Source organism: Solea solea, chromosome 9 (assembly GCF_958295425.1).
Source record: "Solea solea chromosome 9, fSolSol10.1, whole genome shotgun sequence".
NCBI classification, from domain to species: domain Eukaryota; kingdom Metazoa; phylum Chordata; class Actinopteri; order Pleuronectiformes; family Soleidae; genus Solea; species Solea solea.
This window is the reverse complement of record NC_081142.1, coordinates 27,576,143-27,599,618: the sequence shown is the minus strand read 5'-3', so window position 1 is coordinate 27,599,618 and position 23,476 is coordinate 27,576,143. Positions and strand designations below refer to the sequence as shown.

At 38.1% G+C, this 23,476-nt stretch overlaps 2 protein-coding genes across 3 annotated transcripts; one reads left to right on the top strand and one right to left on the bottom strand.

Annotated features, from left to right (window-relative positions):
• Positions 1 to 470: 470 nt before the first annotated feature.
• On the top strand, positions 471 to 16,761 carry LOC131465837 (glomulin-like). Its single transcript, XM_058638775.1, has 18 exons — positions 471 to 598; positions 2,108 to 2,233; positions 10,136 to 10,246; positions 10,389 to 10,497; positions 11,040 to 11,271; positions 12,326 to 12,419; positions 12,491 to 12,639; positions 12,732 to 12,785; positions 13,104 to 13,134; positions 13,250 to 13,339; positions 13,914 to 13,955; positions 14,028 to 14,101; positions 14,205 to 14,289; positions 14,406 to 14,515; positions 15,681 to 15,744; positions 15,856 to 15,991; positions 16,107 to 16,201; positions 16,593 to 16,761. The coding sequence occupies exons 1-18, from the start codon at positions 530 to 532 to the stop codon at positions 16,686 to 16,688; spliced, it is 1,767 nt and encodes a 588-aa protein (XP_058494758.1). The 5' UTR covers positions 471 to 529; the 3' UTR covers positions 16,689 to 16,761.
• Positions 16,762 to 17,519: 758 nt separating this feature from the next.
• LOC131465981 (protein SPO16 homolog) lies at positions 17,520 to 20,155 on the bottom strand. 2 transcript variants are annotated; one of them, XM_058638997.1, is made up of 5 exons: positions 19,857 to 20,155; positions 19,543 to 19,636; positions 18,905 to 18,989; positions 17,979 to 18,057; positions 17,520 to 17,889 (listed from the first exon to the last, which is right to left on the bottom strand). In XM_058638997.1, the coding sequence occupies exons 1-5, from the start codon at positions 19,902 to 19,904 to the stop codon at positions 17,776 to 17,778; spliced, it is 420 nt and encodes a 139-aa protein (XP_058494980.1). In that variant the 5' UTR covers positions 19,905 to 20,155; the 3' UTR covers positions 17,520 to 17,775. The 2 variants fall into 2 exon arrangements, with proteins under 2 accessions (XP_058494980.1, XP_058494979.1); XM_058638996.1 differs by having other exon boundaries at positions 18,818 to 18,989; positions 19,857 to 20,039.
• Between the last annotated feature and the right edge of the window lie 3,321 nt (positions 20,156 to 23,476).

Here is a 23,476-nt window from a genome sequence, read left to right as displayed (position 1 = left end):
CCTGTGTCCCCTTCAGCTACAGCAAGTGAGTGATTTACAATGTGACACAAAGGTCAGTCACTATTAATAAAATGCAAGATAACATATTCTTAAGATATCGCTGACTTAAAGAGGCATACATTTTTATTAGGTGAGCCTTTTGTTGAGTAGCTAAAACCTTTGTGTCTTTGTTTTTCTGCTCATAGTAATAGTAATAAGACAATAATAGTAGTGTTGCTGCAATATTTACTGCTTACTATTTCAGTCTTGTCTGGACTGTTTGTTTTGAGACTGAGATGAGTGTTTCTCTGACCACCGAAGTGATCTGGTTTAATCTGATTACATGTCAAGCACAAAATTAGATAAGAGGTTTATGTAGAGGTTCCTTCTCTCTCTCTCTCTCTCTCTCTCTCTCTCTGTCTCTCTCTCTCTCTCTCTCTCTCTCCTGAGCCTCCAGCAGAGATTTAAATTCATTTCTTCAGCGACACAGACACCGGCACAGCTTCTGTTGCTTCTATCTGCTGCAGTGAAGACAGAGACACGTCTGCTGATGACAGACGTTTGTGAGGAGACACCGGCGATGGATGAAGATCAGGTGAACAGTGTGATCCAGAGATGGGTGAGTCAACACTGAGCGTCACTGTAACACAACTGAACCGAGGCGATCGTACTCTACTTACTTTCATAAGTCATTCCAGTTTCAAACATGACTGACACCAACCTGGACAAGAGCGTCCAATCGTCCTCACTCACTCCAGTAACCTGACAAAATAAAGCAACACATGCTGTTTTAGTAAACTCATCACATCACATTAACATAGAGCCTTTGACAGCTAATTCATGTTTGATTGATTTGATTTAAAAACTGACGCCAGTTTTGGCACAAGACTTTTTTAAATTTAACGTTTATTTAACCATGGAATTTCAATATAATTATAATTATTGAAATACTTTTTCAATCTGAGTTTACAAAGCAAATGTAGAAAACTCCGATAAAAGACAAACATGAAGGTAAAATTAAACGTGAATTTAGAACAAGAAGTTAACATATAAGGACGAATAAAATTAACAGAAGACGACGTCTCATAAAAGCAAAAAAAAATAAGTATTAAAAACAGTAAAGTATGAAAAAAAGAGAGGTGTGAGTGAATGGTTTTTCATCCTGATAATGTGAGCGCTGACCTGGGTGTGAACCCGCCTGTTGCCTATGTCAGCTGGGATTGGCACCAGCAGCCTCGCAGGCCTCACATGGACGACAAACTGGTAGACAATGGATGGAAAAAACATCTACAATACAATACACAACCCAATTATAATACTAGGAAAATAGAAAGAGAGACAGAAAACAAATAAAAATTTAGCATAAAACAAGTTTAGTGCAGCAAAAGATTACAACGTAAAGTGCATTAAAAGAGCTCAATCATAAACTTGTGAGAGCAGATGTGTTTTTAATCTGGATTTTACAAAAATATTCTCATTTGGAGCTTCATTTCAGTTTTGTTGGTAGCTTGTTGCAGTTGCATGCAGCTTAACAGCTACATGCTGCGTCACCATATTTGGTTTGGTTCAGTTAGCAGCATGGGCACATGAGGGATTATCACTCATAACATAACTAAGATTAAAAACATACAAGTTAATAATCTACAGTGATCGTTTATCAATTTCATTTAACACCAGTTTGACTTAAATGAATATACAACAGCACCATTTATAATTAAATAGTTTAGCAAAAACTAAACCACTTTATCAGATATCAGACAGATAAAAATGTAAAATCCAATACGATCCAAAAATTCTACATTTCTCATGCTTCACTATGAACATAAATGATTGTAATAATTTATACAGAAATCAGCAACAGCATTTTAGCTGAGTCATGACGTCTTCTTCATGGGAGAAGAATATTTGTTACACAGTTGGAGAATGACGTCTTTGAGACTGAAATGGCTGTAGGTGGTAAATTAGCATCAGCACAAATGTGTTGTTAACAGCTTCTGAAATGGCTGTGCCGGCAGATACTCGATTTTGTGACATCGGTATCTGACACTAAATGGTGATATCGGGCCTTCCCTATAGTAAACACTGTAATGTTTATCAGATATTAGCTCATTGTGAATCCTATTTTCAGAGAGACACTCCCGAAGAGGACTTGAAGCCAGAAGACTACGAGCAGTTCAGGAGTTTGGGATCTGCATGTCTAGCTGAGAATGGCGCTGCACGTATCCTGAGATTTATCGAGGACGAGAAAAACCAGGTATTTTGTCCTCCACCCACTCCTGAACACTCCAGCTATCATATAGCTTCTTGGCAATACATCTTACACTGTTGGAAAGCCTTTTTATTTCCCTTTCAAATGGTGCCACATTTGTAAGGAAAATGCATTTGTGGGTTGCAACACGAAAAACTTGCCAAATCTCCTCTGCCAATGTCAAACAGCTTATTCTGCTATTTTTTTGATTTGATTTGATTTTATTTGAAAGGGACCATGTGCAATTAAAAACATTAATGTCACCATTTGATGCATTACACCAGAGTTAGCCTTGTGCTAATTTACATCTGCGGTCCCTACCTAAAGATGAATACAAAATACAAATACAGATAAAACATCAAATATCAATCAGCAAGTAATGTCATGTAGAAGGACAAATAAATACAGCACAGATAAAACATTACGCAACAAGTAAGAACATACAGCAATGTAGGAAGTGCCCCTCACAGGTGCACACACACACACACACACACACACACATACACTCACACAAATAGCCACTGGCAAATTAGTAGGTGCATTGTTGTTTGAGTTTTAGGTGTTTTTTTTGTTAGCTTTAAACCCACCAAGCAGGTCACAGTTTTTTATATTATCTGGACTGGTGTTCCATTGTGTGACAGCTTTAACAGAAAAGGCTGCCTGTCCAGATGCAGCTGTGTACAGATGCTGTTCTAGTGGACCTTACAGAGCCACGGTAACAAACAAACATTTGCAGACAGGTGGGAGCCAAGCCTTTTAGGATTTTGCAGACTGTGCATAGGTTTGACAAAAATCTGAAATTTTCAAAAGATAGAAGATTGTGCCTGTGTAGTATGTCACAGTGATGGTACCTAAGTGTCTTTTTGTCAAATATTTTCAGTGCCTGTTTATACAGGGATTCTAAGGGCCTGATTGTTGTTTGACGAGCCTGCCCCCAACAAGGAGATGTGTGATAAAATAAGAGCATGCAGAAATATTTTTGCAACCTCTGTGGATAGGGAGGATCTAATCTGCCTGAAGTTAGCCAAGTTGTATTTGATAGTTTTTGTCATCTTTTTGATATGTTTCTTGAAACTCAGATTTGGATCAAGTAGCACACCAAGATATTTGAACTCGCTGACAGTCTCAATCTTTTCACCTCTGATGTAAATGTTTACATCTGGGATGTTTAGCTTGGCATTGGAGAAGAACATGCCTTTTGTTTTACTTACATTCAGGGTGAGACAAGAATGGTTGATGCCACTCTGCAACTCCAACCAGGATGTTGGTTAGTTTAGTAGCAGCTTGCTGAGCTGATTTTGCATGTGTGTATAAGACGGTGTCATCAGCATAGAGTTGTACCTCTACGTCATGAAAGTACTGTGGGAGGTCATTAATGTATAAACTGAATAGTAGTGGGCCTAACACAGATCCTTGAGGTACACCCATTGTGCTCCTCAACTAGCTGGAGCCTGCATCTTTAATTTTCACACACTCCCTTCTATCGGATAGGTAGGACGACATCCATGCAAGTGTGTTGGACGAAAGGTTGAAGTTGGAGAGCTTAGACAAAAGGACGTTACGATTAACTATGTCGAAGGCTTTACTTAAGTCTAAGAACACAGCTCCAACTTTCCACCTCTGTCCAGACCTAGTCTGATTTGTTCTGTTAGGTGGAGGATGGCTGTTTCTGTGGAATGGTGTTTTCTGAATCCAAATTGTGCTGAGTCAAGACCAGGGTTACAGCTATTTATGTAGTCTGTAAGTTGGTTTATGACGATTTTCTCTACAATTTTGGAAATTACTGGTAAGATGCTAATGGGTCTGTAGTTACTGACTATATTGCGATCACCAGATTTAAAGATAGGAGTTACAATGGCCTGTTTCGAGTGTGGAGGAAAGAAACTTTAAATAATGGAGAGGTTTGCCAAGTGAGTAATTGGAGGAATTAGTGTGGTTGAATGTTTTTTGATAAACACTGTGTCCTGATGAGAGACATCTTTGCTTTTTGAGTTTTTTAGGGAGCAAATCACTTTCTTCACTTCCTCTTCAGTGACTGTGACTAGGTCAAAACCCTGTCCCGCAACATTCAGGTCAGTGAGTTGTTCCCTAGTCTTAAAATGATTTCCTAGTTCCCGAACAGAGTCAATAAAAAAAGAATTAAAAATGGAGGCAATTTTGGCATTGTCATCTATTGTCTGGCCCTGAACTGTGAGCTGGATATCCTCAGTGTGATGTTGAGCTCTCCCTAAGAAACTGTTGATGCTTTTCCAAATTGACTCTCCCTCACTGGAAAGGCTTGTTGGCATCATTGGATGCAATCTCAGTGCAGAAAGATATCAAGATGAGATGAGTTCTGCAGCAAGTGGCAATCCTACATCTCCATAGTCCATAGTCTGGTACTCTATCCTCCAACATGACAACGCTCACCCCACAGAGCAGCTTATCAGAGACTACCTCCAGAATTTGGGTGTGAGAGGATGGAACAGCTGCCTGCTGTCCTGAGCTCAACATCATTGAACACTTGTGGAATCAGCTTGGGCATGCTGTTCCTGCCAGGGTGACCAACACGTGGCGACACATTGGCTGAGCAGTGTGTGACCAACCTCTTGACCTGGATGTGTCCAGGACATACTAAACTATGACATTTTGGCGACTTTTTGGACGACATAATAAACTATGATATTCACTGACTGCAAAGAAGTGGTGGGTGAGAGTGTAGCAAGTCAGCATAGGATGGTGGTTTGTAGGATGAATCTGGTGACAAGGAAGACGAAGAGGACAGAGGCAGAACTAAGGACAAAATGGTGGAAAAGAGAGAACTCTTATATGGTTTTCAGGGAGGAGTTGAGAAAGAATCTGGGTGGTCAGGGAGAGCTCCCAGATGACTGGACAACTACAGCTAATGTAATCAGGGAGACCGGTAGGAGAGTACTTGGTGTGTCATCTGGAAAGAAAGTAGATAAGGAGACTTGGTGGTGGAATGGGGAAGTGCAGGAGTATATAAAGAGAAAGAGGTTAGCAAAGAAAAAGTGGGACACTGAGGAGACTGAAGAGAGCAGACAGGAGTACAGGGAGATGCAGCACAAGGTAAAGGTAGAGGTGGCAAAGGCCAAACAAAGGGCGTATGATGACTTGTATGCTAGGTTGGAAAGTAAGAAGGGAGAGTGATTTATACAGGTTGGCAAAACAGAGAGATAGAGATTGGAAAGACGTCCAGCAGGTTTGAGTGATCAAGGATAGAGAGGGACATGTGTTGACCGGTGCCACAGAAGTAATGGGAAGATAGAAAGAGTACTTTGAAGAGCTCATGAATGAGGAAAATGAAAGAGAGCAAAGGGTAGAAGAGGTAACTACTGTGAACCATGAAGTAGCAGAGATTAGTAAAGCTGAAGTGAAGGGGAGCACTGAAGAGGATGAAGAATGGAAAGGCAGTTGGTCCTGATGATATACCTGTGGAGGTATGGAAGTGTCTAGGAGAGGAGGCAGTAGAGTTTCTGGTTAGACTATTCAACAGAATCTTAGAGAGTGAGGGAGAAGAAGTGTGAGGGTGCCCATTTTTAAGAATAAGGGAGATGTTCAGGATTGCAGTAACTATAGGGGAATAAAGTTGATGAGCCATACAATGAAGTTATGGGAAAGAGTAGTGGAAACTAGACTGAGAGCAGAAGTCAGCATTTGTGAGCAACAGTATGGTTTCATGCCTAGAAAGAGTACTACAGATGCAGTATTTGCTTTAAGAATGCTGGTAGACAAATACAGAGAAGGTCAGAGGGAGCTGCATTGTGCCTTTGTAGATCTGGAAAAAGCCTATGACAGAGTGCCGAGAGAGGAACTATGGTACTGTATGAGGAAGTCTGGAGTGGCAGAGAAGTATGTTAGACTGGTGCAGGACATGTATGCCAACTGTGAGACAGTGGTGAGGTGTGCTGTAGGTGTGACAGAGAAGTTCAAGGTGGAGGTGGGACTACATCAGGGTCCTTCTTGTTTGCGGTGGTGATGGACAGACTGACAGATGAGGTTAGACAGGAATCTCCATGGACTATGATGTTTGCAGATGACATTGTGATCTGTGGTGAGAGCAGAGACCAGGTGGAGGAAAAGCTTGAGAGGTGGAGATATGCTCTAGAAAGGAGAGGAATGAAGGTTAGTCGCAGCAAGACAGAATATATGTGTGTGAATGAGAGGAACCCAAGTGGAACCATGAGGCTTCAGGGAGTGGAGATAAAGAAGGTGGAGGATTTGAAGTATTTAGGGTCAACAGTCCAGAGCAGTGGAGATTGTGGAAAAGAGGTGAAGAAACGTGTTCAAGCTGGTTGGAATGGGTGGAGAAAAGTGTCAGGGGTAATGTGTGATAAAAGAGTATCAGCCAGAATGAAAGGAAAGATATACAAGACAGTGGTGAGACCAGCGATGCTGTATGGTCTAGAGACAGTGGCACTGAGGAAAAGACAGGAAGCAGAGCTGGAGGTAGCAGAGATGAAGATGTTGAGGTTCTCTTTGGGAGTGACGAAGATGGATAGGATCAGGAATGAGTCAATCAGAGGAACAGCACATGTTAGATGTTTTGGAGATAAGGTCAGAGAGGCCAGAATGAGATGGTTTGGTCATGTACAGAGGAGGGATAGTGAGTATATTGGTAGAAGGATGCTGGGGTTGGAACTGCCAGGCAGGAGGTCTAGAGGAAGACCAAAGAGAAGGTTTATGGATGTAGTGAAAGAGGACATGAAGTTATTTGGTGTGAGAGAGGGGGATACAGAGAACAGGGTGAGATGGAGGAGGTTGATTCGCTGTGGCGACCCCTGAAGGGAGCAGCCCAAAGGAAAAGAAGAAGAAGATGAAACTATGACATTTTGGTGACTTTTTGGACGACACACTAAACTATGACATTTTGGCGACTTTTTGGACGACACACTAAACTATGACATTTTGGCGACTTTTTGGACGACGTTCTAAACTATGACATTTTGGCAACTTTTTCAACGACATAATAAACTATGTAATTTTGGTGACTTTTTGGACGACGTACTAAACTATGACATTTTGGCGACTTTTTGGACGACGTTCTAAACTATGATATTTTGGCGACTTTTTGGACGACGTACTAAACTATGACATTTTGGCGACTTTTTGGACGACGTACTAAACTATGACATATTGGCGACTTTTTGGACGACGTTCTAAACTATGATATTTTGGCGACTTTTTGGACGACGTACTAAACTATGACATTTTGGCGACTTTTTGGACGACACACTAAACTATGACATTTTGGTGACTTTTTGGACGACGTTCTAAACTGACATTTTGGCGACTTTTTCGACGACGTTCTAAACTATGACATTTTGGCGACTTTTTCGACGACACACTAAACTATGACATTTTGGCGACTTTTTGGACAACGTTCTAAACTATGACATTTTGGCGACTTTTTCGACGACACACTAAACTATGACATTTTGGCGACTTTTTCGACGACACACTAAACTATGACATTTTGGCGACTTTTTCGACGACACACTAAACTATGACATTTTGGCGACTTTTTGGACGACGTACTAAACTATGACATTTTGGCGACTTTTTGGACGACACACTAAACTATGACATTTTGGCGACTTTTTGGACGACGTTCTAAACTGACATTTTGGCGACTTTTTCGACGACGTTCTAAACTATGACATTTTGGCGACTTTTTCGACGACACACTAAACTATGACATTTTGGCGACTTTTTGGACAACGTTCTAAACTATGACATTTTGGCGACTTTTTCGACGACACACTAAACTATGACATTTTGGCGACTTTTTCGACGACACACTAAACTATGACATTTTGGCGACTTTTTCGACGACACACTAAACTATGACATTTTGGCGACTTTTTGGACAACGTTCTAAACTATGACATTTTGGCGACTTTTTCAACGACATAATAAACTATGACATTTTGGTGACTTTTTCGACAACATAATAAACTCTGACATTTTGGCGACTTTTTGGACGACATAATAAACTATGACATTTTGGTGACTTTTTGGACGACGTTCTAAACTATGACATTTTGGCAACTTTTTGGACGACGTTCTAAACTATGACATTTTGGCGACTTTTTGGACAACAAACTAAACTATGAAATTTTTTTCAAATTTTGTTCAACATACTTCACTGTGACATTTTGGTGACTCTTTGGATGACATACTAAACTATGACATTTTTTTCAAAATTTGGACGACAAACTAAACTGTGACATTTTGGACGACATAATAAACTATGACTTTTTGTCAAATTTTGGACAACACACTAAACTATGACATTTTTGTCAAACCCTGATCAAACCACACATTTTGATATAGGATGTGTGGGGGTTTTCTCAAAACTCTGGGAGGAGTTATGCGCCAAACTTTTGGATGGAAGAGTAATAATTCAATACAGAGAGACTCACAATACAGAGACTCCCTAATTGCCCGCTCCCTGTTCCCCCTCCTCCCTATGAGCACCTGTGCCTAACTGTCCAAAACCTCTGTGAAACAGAAAAAACAGCATGTTTTAAAGTGGTCATATTTCAAGAACGGTTGATGATAGAGATACAAGAGGAAAAAGAAGATATGGAATAAACGCATAGAATAACAAGAGATGCTTGCGCTGCAATGCATTCTAGTGAGAACTCTAGGTTCTCACTAGTGTGCCTTGCAGCAGCAGGCACTAATAAACACCAGTACAATAACAAGAGATGCTTGCGCTGCAATGCAGTCTAGTGAGAACTCTAGGTTCTCACTAGTGTGCCTTGCAGCAGCAGGCACTAATAAACACCGGTACAATAACAAGAGATGCTTGCGCTGTAATGCATACTAGTCAGAACCCTAGGGAGTTCTGACTAGTATGCCCTGCAGCAGCAGGCACTAATTAGGGCTGCAACATTTAATCCATTCATAATTGATAAATGGGGATGTGTTCTGGATTTCTTTGCTTCTTTTGATGACAACACTGACATCATGTTCTATTGAAGAAGAGTTGAAACCTGACATAATGAATCAAGTGAGAAGTTGACACTCATTTCCTCATAGACTTCCATTCAAACTGATCAGCAGTGTCGCTCCCTAGTGGCTATTCAATATATAGTTTCTTCCGGGTGGCTTCAGGAAAGAAACTCAAAGGCTAGTTTCTAGTTTTATATATACTATATCTGGTTAGATAACTTGGTTAGATAACTTCAAGCCACAGTTTATAAACTATGTATATAATCATCTGAAATTAATCATTTGAAATAAATTGCATTTTAAATCATGCTCCAGGTGTGAAGTATACTCACACATTTCAACACTGACTCTTGTAGTCAGTGTCTCACAGTACAGTATTTCATTCATATTTTTACACTGATTCTCCAGCTGTTGTACGTAATGTTTTTGTACTGTATTGCTAGTTCTCTTCCTCTCTTTTATACTGTAGTTACTTTTATTCTTCTTATATGAATCTCTTTAACAGTTCAGAATGTTTACTCACCACCACACCCCAACCTGAATTAGGTATGATTCTAATTCTGAATCAGTGCTGGGTTAATCCTGACAGGTTGGGGTTCCTTTAAACAAGGTACAAAATCCCCATTGCTCCCTATTGAATGTTCTCAGACCTTTGCTCAGATAAATGAGAAGGTTGCATCAGGAAGGACATCCAGTGTAAAAACAAAGCAGAAGATTAAATGTTGATTATTTTTTCGATTAATCGATGACTTTTTGGTCCATAAAATAGAAAAAAATGTGTTAATCAGTGTTTACCAAGCCTCAAAATAACGTCTTCAAACACATTGTTTCATCCATACACCAAAGACCTGATATCAGTGAATTTTTGTTTGTGTCTGTGTTTTGCTGTCACCTGACAAGGTTGTTTGTTTGTTTGTTTGTTTGTTTGTTTGTTTTTGTCACTTGCAGCAGCTCATGGTGTCTATGGGTCACACTCTCGTTGCTCCTCTTGTGAATGAGGTCGTTAAAAAAGAGAAGTGTCCAGATCACTGCCAGGCTGCACTCACACATCTGACCACAGTGGGTACAAACTATCCTCCATTTCATGACACTCGCTTCATAATTCCTTTACATAACCTATACCTGTATATCATCAACATCAGTTAAATATCTGTCTGTCTCTCTGTCTGTCTGTCTGCCGTCTGTCTGTCTGTTTGTTTAGATTTGCAGACCTGATGAGCTTCTGCATAGTTTGCTTCAAATAATCCAGGATGTTCACCCTACAGTCATTTCTGAGACCATCATCACTGTTGTTCCACTTTTTCAAACAGGTGACACAACTCACTCATATGTGTGTGTGTGTGTATGTGTGTGTGTGTGTGTGCATTAAGTACCAAGTTACTGAGCACAGATTTAGCTGGAAAACACACATCAGCGATGTCAAATCAAAACTGTGACAATAATGTTTCATCATTCATTGTATTTTTTATTTGATGTACACAGTTCATTTGATAGAGAGAGTGAAGTTACCATAGTAACTGATGGCTTGCACATAGATAGCTATAGTTACAAACTCCTGTCCCTAAGAATTATGGAATTATGGGGAATTTACTTCATTATTTATTTATTTATACATATATATATATACATACTGTATATATATATATATATATATATATATATATATATATATATATATATATGGGTCTGATGTGTTCTCACTTAGAAACGATGTTTCTTCGGGTTATTTTTTGTGTGTTTTTCTACATTTTTGGTCTGTTGTAGCCTTTGTTGTTTGACACAATTTGAATGTGTATTCAACGTTATTATGTGAAGGATCCACTAACGTGTTGTGTGGTGTGGTGCTGCTCAGTGCTGCTGGAGCTGGAGGAGCGGAGAGCAGCCAGTGTGGGTCTGGTTCTGTCTGCTCTGCTGGACCAGCTGGTCCGGCTGCCTGTGCCTCACACAGAGCAGCAGGAGGTGGACGATGAGTTCGGCCTGTGTCACTGCTGTGAGGTGTTGGCTCAGTTTGTCAAGTGTTTGACGGAGGAAGTGAAGAGGAAAGACGACGACGACGAAGAGATGAGGACCGAGCTTCTCCAGTTGTACGCCGCCTTCTTCTGTCTTTATATGAACTGTGTTTGTTTAGTATAATTTGTATACTTTTATTTATATAAATAAACACTTTTATTGTTTATAACAATAATGAATTGCAGTCTGTGATGGGACGATATTTAATTGTATCGTGCCTTGCTTTAAAAGTCACAATAATATGATCAGTGTGAATTTCAATTATTACTTGTGAATGTGTAAAATCATTAAGAATTCACTTGAAAAGCTCGCCAACAGACAGTTCTAGTGATTTATTTAGAAGTGCAACATGTGGCTGCAAAGATGAATCGATCATTAATCAATTTTCTTACTTACTACTTATTTACTTTAATACTTTGTGTTTTCTGATTTCTCAGCTTGTTGAATAAGGCTCAGTTATGTGTAACAATATTCTTTGCTCCTCGATGACAGTAAACTAAATATCTCAAGATGTTTTTTAGGACATTAGGAGTAAAATTGGTGAGTGAATGAGTCGTTGAATCCCAGCTGCCAATGGGCAACACATTTAACCACTTGTTGCTCCTAATGGCTGTTACCCAAACACTGACCATTGTTTGGGTAACACAATGTCATTTTTCCATAATCTTCTGGCATTTTATGGACCAATCTACTTGTTAGTCGACTGAGAAAAAGATTCTTTGATGATGAAAATAATCTTTAGTTGTGGCTTTAGTGCAAAAAGGAGGAGCCTACATGTTTCCAGTCATCCCAGGAGCTCAGAAACAAAATTAACTTGATTTTCACTTCAAAATGTTCAAAAAAAAGGCAAAGCGAGTGTGTCTCAGTGAATATAACAGATATTCTAAGAGCTTAAAGCGTGTTTTTACGATTATTTAATATTAAAATGAATCCTAAACATGACTTTCATATCGTCCCATGTCTAATTGCAGTAAGTTCAAATTGTCATCATCAAAAGCTAAAATGTTGTTTTTCAGTTTCATTATCATAACTTAACAACAGTAGTACTTTTCCATTCAGATGAGTTTTAGTTGTATGTGAAGCAGCTTTGGTGAAAAGTGTGTAAAGAGTCTCACTCTGTTCTTGCAGCTGTTTGAGGACTTTGAGGGAACTTTTGTTGGAGGCTGAGCTGAAGCAAGACAGGAAAGTGTCGCCGCTGTGGCTCTTTGCAACAGAGATAATGGTAATAAAAAGAAATCTCTCTGTTTAGAAAAAGGAAACATAACACTGTGGACTAACTGTCCAACTCAACAGGCCACGCTCGTTGTAGTCAAAGCATCTGCGTCAGAGCTGCTGTTCTACGGCTCTCTGAGGAAAAGCCAGTGCAGGGAATCCAGAGCATGTCTGGCTTATCTGCTGTTTGTCCAGCTCATCACCGCGGACAGTTTTCCTGCAGTGTTCAGGTGTGATGATAAAGCTACAAACTGCCTGAACTACCTTGCTGATTATTTGATCGGTGAACTGTTGTCTAACTGCACTCGTCCTCTCGTTCCAGTCCTGTGTTTGTTCTGCAGTGCAACATGGAATACATCAGTCAACTTCTCAGCAGGTAATATGAACATTTCATGTCACCATTATCCAAACCAAACCAGCTGCAGACCATCAACTTACCTTCACTGGTTAACTTAGCTTTTCCTGCTTTATGTCACTGAGGGCAAACATGTTTGTTTTGATTTGTAAGCCCTTCACTCTCCCTCACCAAAGTCCATGGAGAAAAGTGATGTTTTTTAGCTGGCGATTATACAGGAGCTGCCGCTCTACGTTTGGCTCGTTTGATCATTTTCTGTCACTTTTGCTTCATTTGAACAAAAGATATCGAAGACAAAAGTATGAGAGAATTTCAAAATGTCCCATTTCTCCTCGACAGCAAAAAGGAATCGCACTTGCTCAAAGGACTGGTGAGGAAACATCAATAAAGAGTATTTATTTTTAATAAGTCAAGACAAGTGATCATTTATTCTTCTTCTTTGTGTGTGTGTGTGTGTGTGTGTGTGTGTGTGTGTTATTATTCAGGCGTTGTTCGCAAAAAGCTTGGAGAATGTGCAGGACAACAGGCTTCCAGTGAGCCTGCTGGAACTGCCCACTTTTTACAGTGCACCACAGGTGAGACACATGACAACAGGATCTGTTTTTACATATAATAATATACTTATTTATTTAAATAATTCAATTCAATTCAATTTTATTTGACCTACACATATCAAGTCACTGTACATAGACATCACCGAGAGCAGAGAAACCCAACAATTCACAATTCAGATATACAACAATCAAATTATCTATCCATCTATCTATCTATCTATCTATCTATCTATTCTTTTTACAGGAAATATAAATAAAATGTTATATTACAAAAAATAGATTACACAATAATTGTAATTGTGACAAACACAGTTAGCGTGTCCTGTAGAGTGTCTCAAACACAAATGGCCACTGAACATCTAGGCTGGTCAAGTAAAAAATAAGTCCAAGTGTTTGGGGGGAAAAGCAACTGTTCAGTAGGTGTGGGCGATATAATATTACAGTTATACTACAATAATCCATCATGATACAGAAATAACAATATTTGTGACAACATTTCACAGAATCTCAAAGTAAAAGTGTTTGTTTTGCTATATAGTTCATAATAAAAATAATAAAAACATATGCAGGACTTATGGTGTCTTAAAATCCACAGAACCTGCGACAGATACTCACTGACTGTCCAATGCAACACTTGGTGAGTATTTACAAATTCTTCATCTACGCCTGACACTGTTCATCAAATGCATCGATTCCTTTTCTTTTCCAGAGAAAATCGGGGCTGCATGTTTTTCAGCTCTTCATTGATAAACTGGACGTTGAGGCAAAGCACAAGTTTTTCAGGTGGGAGGGGAAGTCAAACGTTCCTTCAATATTCTAAAATTTCACCTGATAAATTTGAAAAACATTCTTTGAAAACGCTTGATTTCTTGTATAATTTCCACAGGTGTATGTTAAAAACCAGCAGCCACGCAGGAGTAGAAGGTTACATCGTGAAGAACATCAGGAACCAGGTTGAATTCTCCATGGAAGTGAGTTTAAACACGACAAACATCGCATCACTACAGCATCTCTGAGAAGAATTGAGAAAATCAATCACAGTTTAATCTGTAAAAGTGTTTTAATCCCTGATCATTCTTGTCTTCAGCCTGCTAACGGCAATAAATGGTTCCTGGGAGAAGAGTTTCTGTCGTTGTTGGCTTTGGTGCTGTGTGTGCCACAAGCTGCAGAGACAGATCTGCTCAACAGTATGGACAGGTGACGTGTACACTATACTTTTTATTTACATGTACACAGAGATAAAATATTGTATTTTATTTGAATCAAAAAACACAGAAACTGTAGGCACAAAGATTAACATCAATCTGGTTTGATATGTTTAAATGATCAACAAAAATGAATGAAATCCTCCTCAATTCATAATGATGTACCTGCTGACGACACGTTTGCACAAGCACACTTTGCATTACTGTATTTAATGTTAATAATATAAAAAAATTAAAAAGGTTTCTGAAAGCTGAGAAGTTGCACGTCAAAGCCAGCCTGTGGCGCTGTTGCCTTCATCTCATTAGAAAGAGGGTTGGAAAAACGCTGGAACATGAGGTTCCTTTTTTTTCTTATTTTTAAATTGTTAATACACTATTTTAACATGCAGTAAATTGTTAAGATACTGAAAGTTATTCTTGAGAAAATTAATTTTAATTTTAATTTCACTTTAATTTTAGTTACAAGACATTTTCGGGCCCTTTTATGGTTAAAATAAGCAACAACAAAAAAAGTCCAGGCAGACATTTGGAGGCTTAGGCGTTAAAGGGTTAACTAAAGTTTAATTTAAATTGAGTTTAAGTCAGGACCCAACTTAATAGTTATCAAATAATGTTTTGTAGTTGAATTTTGTGAACATATACATATATATGTAACTATTGTATATACAGTTGTATATACAAGTTTATAATTGTTTAAAATCAGTACTGTAATGAAAGTGCCAATGTATACTCAGCTTTTGAAGTATGGTTGTACTCATAGTCACACATAGTCAGCACTGACTTTCTTGTGTGATAATATAATATATGTCCACGTGCTGCGATATCTTCTTCTTATACAGCTTTATTTTAGCTCATGGGGACACAAGAGCTTCTGGTCTAACGTTGCCCCATGTGGTGAGTTTGTTTTACTGAGGTAAATCAGAAAAAGAAGGATTTCAAACACCAACGTCTCTAAATAACACATTTGAAGTGACTGATGGAGGCAGCAGCGTGTCAACAACTCCTCTGTGCTGGGATATTACAAAGGGACACAAACTTTAGCCACACACCCATTTGTCAAAATATAAAGATAAATGTGTGCGACAGTTTATCCAGAGTCAAAGCCATTTAAGTAAAGCAAGCTTGTTTTGTCTGTCTGTCTGTCTGTCTTTCTCCAGGATAATGGAGAGTTTGAATCTTCTACGCTACCTCCTCATTAGAGACAAAGAACCATGGAGCAAAGTGAGTCTGTCTCATTCCACATTCTAACACTGCTCTTACAGCAGGGTGCTGACCAGCTCCTCCTCTCTCTCTGTCTCTCTGTCTCTCTGTCTCTCCCTCTCTCTCCCTCAGACAGGTGTGTGGGCTGAGCTGTGCAGGATCAAAGATGAATACCTGAAAACGCTGCGTGTGTGTATCGGCCTGTCCAGAGGATATTATTCTGCTGAGCTCAACGCACTGAGGGAAGATCAAAAACTCAAAGCTAGAGGTGATTCATTATCTGCCATTCTGTGTGACACTGAAATAACCGTGCACACGTTATTGTTGTTGTTGTTGTCGTTTTTTATAACATGTGAACAATCATCTGTGTCACCCTCCTGCAGAAGCCAGAGACGCTGCCAGATGTGGGACATTAGTCAGTCGCATGACAGTGAAGCATGAGAAAGTGTCCAACATGTCCCCAGAGGCTCAGCGTCAGGTATAAATACATGTTGTGTCACTTCTGGTGATTTGTGCTGTTGATTTTAGTCCAATCTGGACTAGGGCATTTAGAATGCTGTGAGTCTTTCAGATCCAGCAGCTCTGTACTGTCTTCAAACTAACCTCACCACAGTCTGTATGAGAAAGGACAACAGTGTCCGGTGGTGCTCCAGCCGATCAATCACTCAATTTCACTTCTGCGGCGCGTCAACAGCATGGAGAGAGGCTTATAGGAGGAATTCACTGCTGAAACCTTTGTGTTTTCAGCCAACCTGTTTGCATGTTTATTCTGTTGTACATTTGTAACATGTGACTTTTGTTGATATTTAAATGTACACACGGCAGTTTGACATCATTTTGCCAGCTGACTGTTTTCCTTTGTGCTGCAGGTGTTGCAGAGCGCTCTGGTGACATTTGACCTGATGGAGAGTCTCATTTTTCGCATTGACGAGATCACAGCAGAAAACCTGAAGATTCAAACGTAATTCCAGACCTCTCTGTGTTCAGTGAAGATGAACTGTCCACATCAGCCAGATTATGTTTTCATATATAGCTGCAGTCTTGGCCTATATATATATATATATATATATATATGTATATATATATATATATATATATATCGTCCCATTATGGTTGTGAATATCTATTCTTTGGAACAATAACAAATTATACACAGAATTGGTTCACTTTAATAAAGATTTATTTAACAACATTTATGGTCTGTCTTTCTAATGTGCATCTTGTGTAGTGCATTGATATAATTAAATAAAAACAATGTAAACTAAAGATTAAATGCATGGAGCAGGCCATCGTCAAAAAAACATATCTTTCTCAAATTTGAATAAATAACCAAGATTTGGTAAATGAACTTGGAACATAAAATAAACTTATAAATACTTACATAAGTTATTCCGCCCAAGACCAATTAATCGGTTGCTAAATTTATGAAAACATGCAGCAATTTGTAACACACATGTACTGTATGTGCATGCATGGGCAAAAATACATCAACATGTATTTTTTTTAAAAATACCAAATACCCAACTAATAAATGTATTTTCAAAATACTAAAAATACTCTCTGAATGAGACTAATCAACAACTATCGGCACATTGAAGTAGTCTGATACAAATACGATAGCATTTTCTCAAAAAACACACAAATTCAAATTACAAAATAACATTTTGCATTTGAAACACATGTATCAGAGGTTCTGTCCGTCCCTGTGTAGTTGCAGGAATATGTGGCCTAGCATGTTTGATGTTTGAAGGTAACACTTGATGTGATGGTTTAATGTGAGGCTACAAACTCATCACTTCCACCAACTTCAAATTCAACTCCTGAAGAAATAAAATGAAACTGTTGAGTCTTTCCTCATGTCTTTATTTTTACAGAGAGTAACGATGCCCGATATGATACTAAAGACATCCATCGATACCAAAAGATGAAACAGTGTGTGGCTTTTTATAAGAAAGCAGAACAAACATCTTTAACCTTCACATTTGTTATGTTCACTGTATAAAGTTCTAGAAGTACGGGGCTTAGTGGGAACATGCTGCATATGCATGATCATCAACTGAGCTGGATGTCTCTGAGCATCTCCCACACTGGACTGTTTTCAACCACGTGAGCCTGAGCCAGAGACATGCGGTCACACATACTGTCCACATGGGGCTTACTGGTGGCCTGCACAAGAAACCAGCAGTGGTTTACATTTGCTGGTACACGGTAACATTCATTTTTCAACTAACTTTGTGTCCTGTCTTTATATTTACCTTGGCGATTGTTAGCATTCCTTTGACAACCTCAGTGTTGTTTCGTACGGGCAGAATCCTGAGATTAGTGCCAAAGAATCTGAAAGAGAAGAGGACAGACTGAGTATAAAATGTCTGATTTAACATTAAAGGTGAACAAAAGCCACAAACTAAAAATGCCAAACCAAATGTATTTTGTACATAAAAACCAAATAATATATCCAGTTCTTGATCATAGAGGAGCAGGAACATTTAAGAAGCTGAAATCACAGAACTTGTTTTCCTTTTATAAAAGAAATATTAAGACTCAAATAGCTTGTGACTAATTTAGTTAGATGTGTGAATTGTGCAGCCCTTGCCTTCAGTCATCAGATCACAGTCCAGTATCTAATAAAGTGACTGTTAAGTGTACTCATTTTAGATCTACTTTTATTTATTCATTTATTTTTTATATATACTAGGGATACTGCAAGTTATTTACATAATCGATAAATGTCGTACCATTTTTTTAATTTGTCGTTTGGACCATACAACATCAGAAAATGTTGACAAATATTGAACTGATGAAGTTTGTTACATTTGTTTAAAAACACATTAAAAAAACTAAAAACTCAAAAATCTAAAATCAAAACCATTCATCAATTACTAAAATGTAGTAACTGATTAACAATCAATAATGAATGAATAGTTTCAGCCCCATTATGTGTCATGTCTGATGCTGTTTCACTGACCCTGCTTTATGGATGTTATATTTGAACACAATCCTTGTTACATTAATGTCAGTCAAGACAAACAAGTAGGTCAATGCCTACAAATGTTTATTATTATTATTATTATTATTATTATTATAATTATTATACCTGCATTGAATCTCTGACAGTATTATCAGCTCTTTTTTCCCAATAAAAGGAGCAAATAGAAGAAGAAAGCTGTTCCGGTGAACTTGCACAAACTTGTTGATCCTCTCAGTGAGTCCTGACTCCTCAAAATGCTCGGGGACGTCCTGAGTGTCCAACAATAGAAATGCAATTCCTGAGCAAAATTAAAAAAAATAAAGTTTTTGTTTGCTGACAAATGGTCCACGACAACCTATGATTTTTGTGACTGTGTTTGGGTATGGTAAGTTACATACTGACTTAAAAAGTATAAGCCAGGTGTATTATTATTATCCAAAATATCCATATAGTGGTGTTAAAGGTTAGATTATATTAGATTAGATGACAATTTATTAATCCTCACACCATGGAATTACACTTGACACAAATACAAATATACAAATAACAACAAAAATACAAAAACATAGAAAACATAAGAATATAAAATACAAATTCAAATATACATATATGTGTGTATATATACATATACATACATACATACATACATATATATGTATATATATATATATATATATATACATATATATATTTATAGGAACATAACAATATATTATACTACAATAAAATGATGTTGTGAGTAATCACATATATGTTTTACAGCTTTGGAATGAATTTTTCATAACTAATAAGGTGTAAACATAGTAAAGTATTGTAATAACGACATTATGAGTTGAGTTGTGATGTGTTACCTGACAGAGGGAAAATAAAGGCTCCGTGCTCCACGCTGTCTGAGGACCTGATACGATGCTGCTGTGCTGTTAGCATGCTGCTAATGTTGTGGTTCTTGTCCATAAACACATTTCATAAACAAAAACACGTAAATGAACTTGTTAAAAGTCACCACAGAAGAAGTTTGAACACGTCACTGTTAGTGTATTTAAGCATATTCTCCTTTGTTTGTATAACGCTATCGAGCATTAGCTTCACAGCTAGCTAATGTCATGAATGTTATTGAGGTGATTTAATGAAACAAACTTTGTCTGTTTGATCATTAAAGTTGTACCTGTAGTGTGGCGCTGACTATGACGGTTGCTTTCCACGGAGCAGTCATGTCTTTGTGTGTTTCTATTACTCTTCTCACGGGTTCATTAAACACTTTTAAATCATCAATGACACACTAATGCCGCCAGTGGACAGCGGACGTGTGTACATACGGCCACAAGAGGTCGCTGTGGTATCATATAACGTTGTAGTGAGTGACAGACGAGGTGAGCGACACCTTAAGATTACTTAATGATAACATTACTTACATTTAAGATGACTACTTATTACTTATGTGCATTTGTTTGGTATCATTTACTGTTAAAAAGCTCTGAATGGACCATTGTAACCCGGAAATCTTTACATGATCAAATCTGTCCCTTGTTAAAAGTGTGGACACTGCTGGAGTAAGAGGATTAAAAGAGACAAATGTATTGGCAGCTCAGCGTGGACAGCGTGGACAGTGTGAGTGGATAGTGGAGAGTGAAGAGCTACTTTCCTCTCATTCCTCTTATTCCCCTCCTTATCTACCAACACTTTCTATAAAAGGAATTTACTTCATCAATAAAAAATGCCCAAACAAATTCATGATGATTTATACCTTGCTCAATCTTATAGGAATAACTTAATTATGAACTTATTTGACCAACATAAAATATCCAAGCTGAGAACTAATTTCTATAAATACCAAGCTCCACCCACGTCAAAAGAAATCCACTTCATAATTATGAATGACATCTACGCTTCCAGTAAATGTTTTATAAGATTACGATTTTGCTTCGATGTAAAAGTGACATAGAAAAAAGAGAACATCTCTGTTTCATGCTCATACTGAGTTCATTGAATGTTTAAATAGAAGCTACAGGGTTGTTACCACTATAAATTATACTATTTACTGTATTTTTGGTCAAAATAATAGAGACCTTATGATTAATACTTTGCTTATTGTAGTCAAATCTTTCATCCACAAAGCAAAATTTATATAGATATAGGTGGTGTGTGGGTAAACGGTCTGTATTTATATTATGCTTTTCCAGTCTTGATGACCACTCAAAGCTGCTTTACACTACATCATTCACCCATTCCTGCTGACAGCAGCAATGTGGGCCTAAGTGTCTTGCCCAAGAACACAAGGCATGTAGACGAGCGGAGCCAGGAATTAAACCCACAACCTTTTTGAGTTGATTACACAGCTAGTCATTACTGTTATTCCTCTACGGCTTGTCCTTTTCTGAGGGTCACACAAGGAGCTGTTGGGGCAAGAGGCATGTCACACCCTGGACTAGATGATGAAGATGATGGTGTGGTAATTATTATTATTATTATTATTAATGTTATCGATTCTTGAAATACACCTGGGGGGTATTCCAGAAAGCAGGTTCAACACACTCTGAGTCTATCCCTGAACTCTGAGTTGACTTACTCTGAGTCGGGAAACTCTGAGTATCCGGTTCCAGAACAGCTGATCTGAGTTAGTTCAATCAACTCTGAGTATGTTAACCTCGAGGTACGCGCGTGCACAACCACTATAAAAAGCCATCATCAATGGAGCCCCGATACCACGAGTCACCATGACAACCGAGAAAAAAAAAAGATCAACTTATTTCAGTGCGAAGGAGTTGGAGATCCTTATGCTGGGCTACGGAGAATATGAGCACATATTTCGCCGCGAATGCAACACAGCTGCAGCAGCGAAGGAGAGAGAGACCGCATGGGAGAAAATTGCTGCCCGAGTCAACGCGTAAGTTTGAATGTACTATTCCATTGACGTAACATTTAACCGTATGATCATAACATAGTCTATAGTTATGAATATAAGTAGGAATGAAATCTGAGTTTTTCATTTAGGTGCAATCCAACAGGAGAAAGGAGGACTTGGAAGCAGCTCAAAATGAAACATAAAAACATCATTCAAAAAGGTAAGGCATATTTTGCTAGGCTATGATTGCACCTCACTTTGATTTATTTTTTTATTTTTAATTGACTTAGGCTATTAAACGTAACGTAAATATTAATTCAGATTGCAAACATTGAGTTCTGCTCAGCCAACAGAAAGAAGGCAGAGGCCCGAAAAACGGGTGGAGGGCCACCTCTACCACCTCTGTCAGAGGCTGAGGAGCTGGCTCTCAGCCAATACAGGGGTCGCCCTGTGGCTGAAGGCATCCCCGGGGGAGGCTCATCTGAGCCTGTCACCCCCCAGGACACAAGTGCCTACATTAGATGCAAGTATACACTTATGTTTTTTTTTTTTTAAATAGAACTTTTTTTATATATATATATATATATATATATATATATATATATATATATATATATATATATATATATATATATATATATATATATATATATATATATATATATATATATATATATATATATATATATATATATATGTGTGTGTATATATATGTATATGTGCATGTATATGTGCATATATATATATATATATATATATATATATATATATATATATATGTATGTATGTATATGTATATGTGTTTTATTTAGAAAAAAAAAAACATAAGTGTATACTTACAGGGAGATTTTCGGTCAATACCATGTTAAATCTGTATGTAGAACTGCAGGAATTAAATGTCGTCCATATGTTTCCGAGTTGCCGGTAAAAGAGTTGTACAGGGTGCACCTAATGAAAACCATTCAAAAAACCGAGAAAGAAATGGTGTACCTGGACCGGCAAATCAGAAAAACAGACTTGGAAATTCTATTACTTGAACGCCAGTTGAGGTGGGGGCATTGTCATGGTGAAACAGGTGAATATGTGAAATATGTTAATAGTTGGAACTATATTACAAATCCTGACTGTTGCTTTTGTACTTTTAGTGAATAAAGAAGAACCAAATCACATGTGAATTTGTCTTTTATTTTTAATCAAAACGTCTAATCTGGGTCGGAAGATTCTCTCACGACGTAATGCATTTCTAATAAATACGGCTTCAATGTCGATTGGATTTCTAATGAATGGGCAATCCATGTCTAACTGCTTTCTTCGTGTGGGAGAAGACAGGTAACAACTCTGGGTTTCTTATAGTAAACCTGCCAGCGAGCAGGTTATGTTCACAGAGTAAGTTACCGCAGTAACAGACCCAGAGTTTAAGTTACCTCTCTTTCTGGAACGGATAACTCGGTTTCCCTCATCTCAGGGTTAACAAACTCAGATTTCTCACATAACCCGCTTTCTGGAATACCCCTCTGGTGTCTATCTCTGTCCTACCCCAACTGGTCGATAGCAGACTGCCGTACACGAGTCTGGTTCCGTCACAATTCTTCCTGTTAAAGGAGTTTTTATTGTTTATTGTGGGTTTCTGTATAATAATAACAATGATAATAATTGTGGTCTTGAACTTACCAAGTAAAGAAATGTCATGAATGAGTGCTATATTAACTGAATTAGTGTGTTCATTTATTTACACCTGTACCTTTCCACCATAATATTGTCATTAACGGCAGCTGTGCTTTTGCTGCAGTAAAAGCCAAAAATCAAAAAGAAAACATTGTAAAGGCCCAGTGTTAAAGACTGAATGAAGTCTAATAAGATACAACATGCATGCATATGTATATGCTGCAGCTGCTGTTACAGCATATACATGGTAACCTTGTCTGAAATACATATTCTAAGGC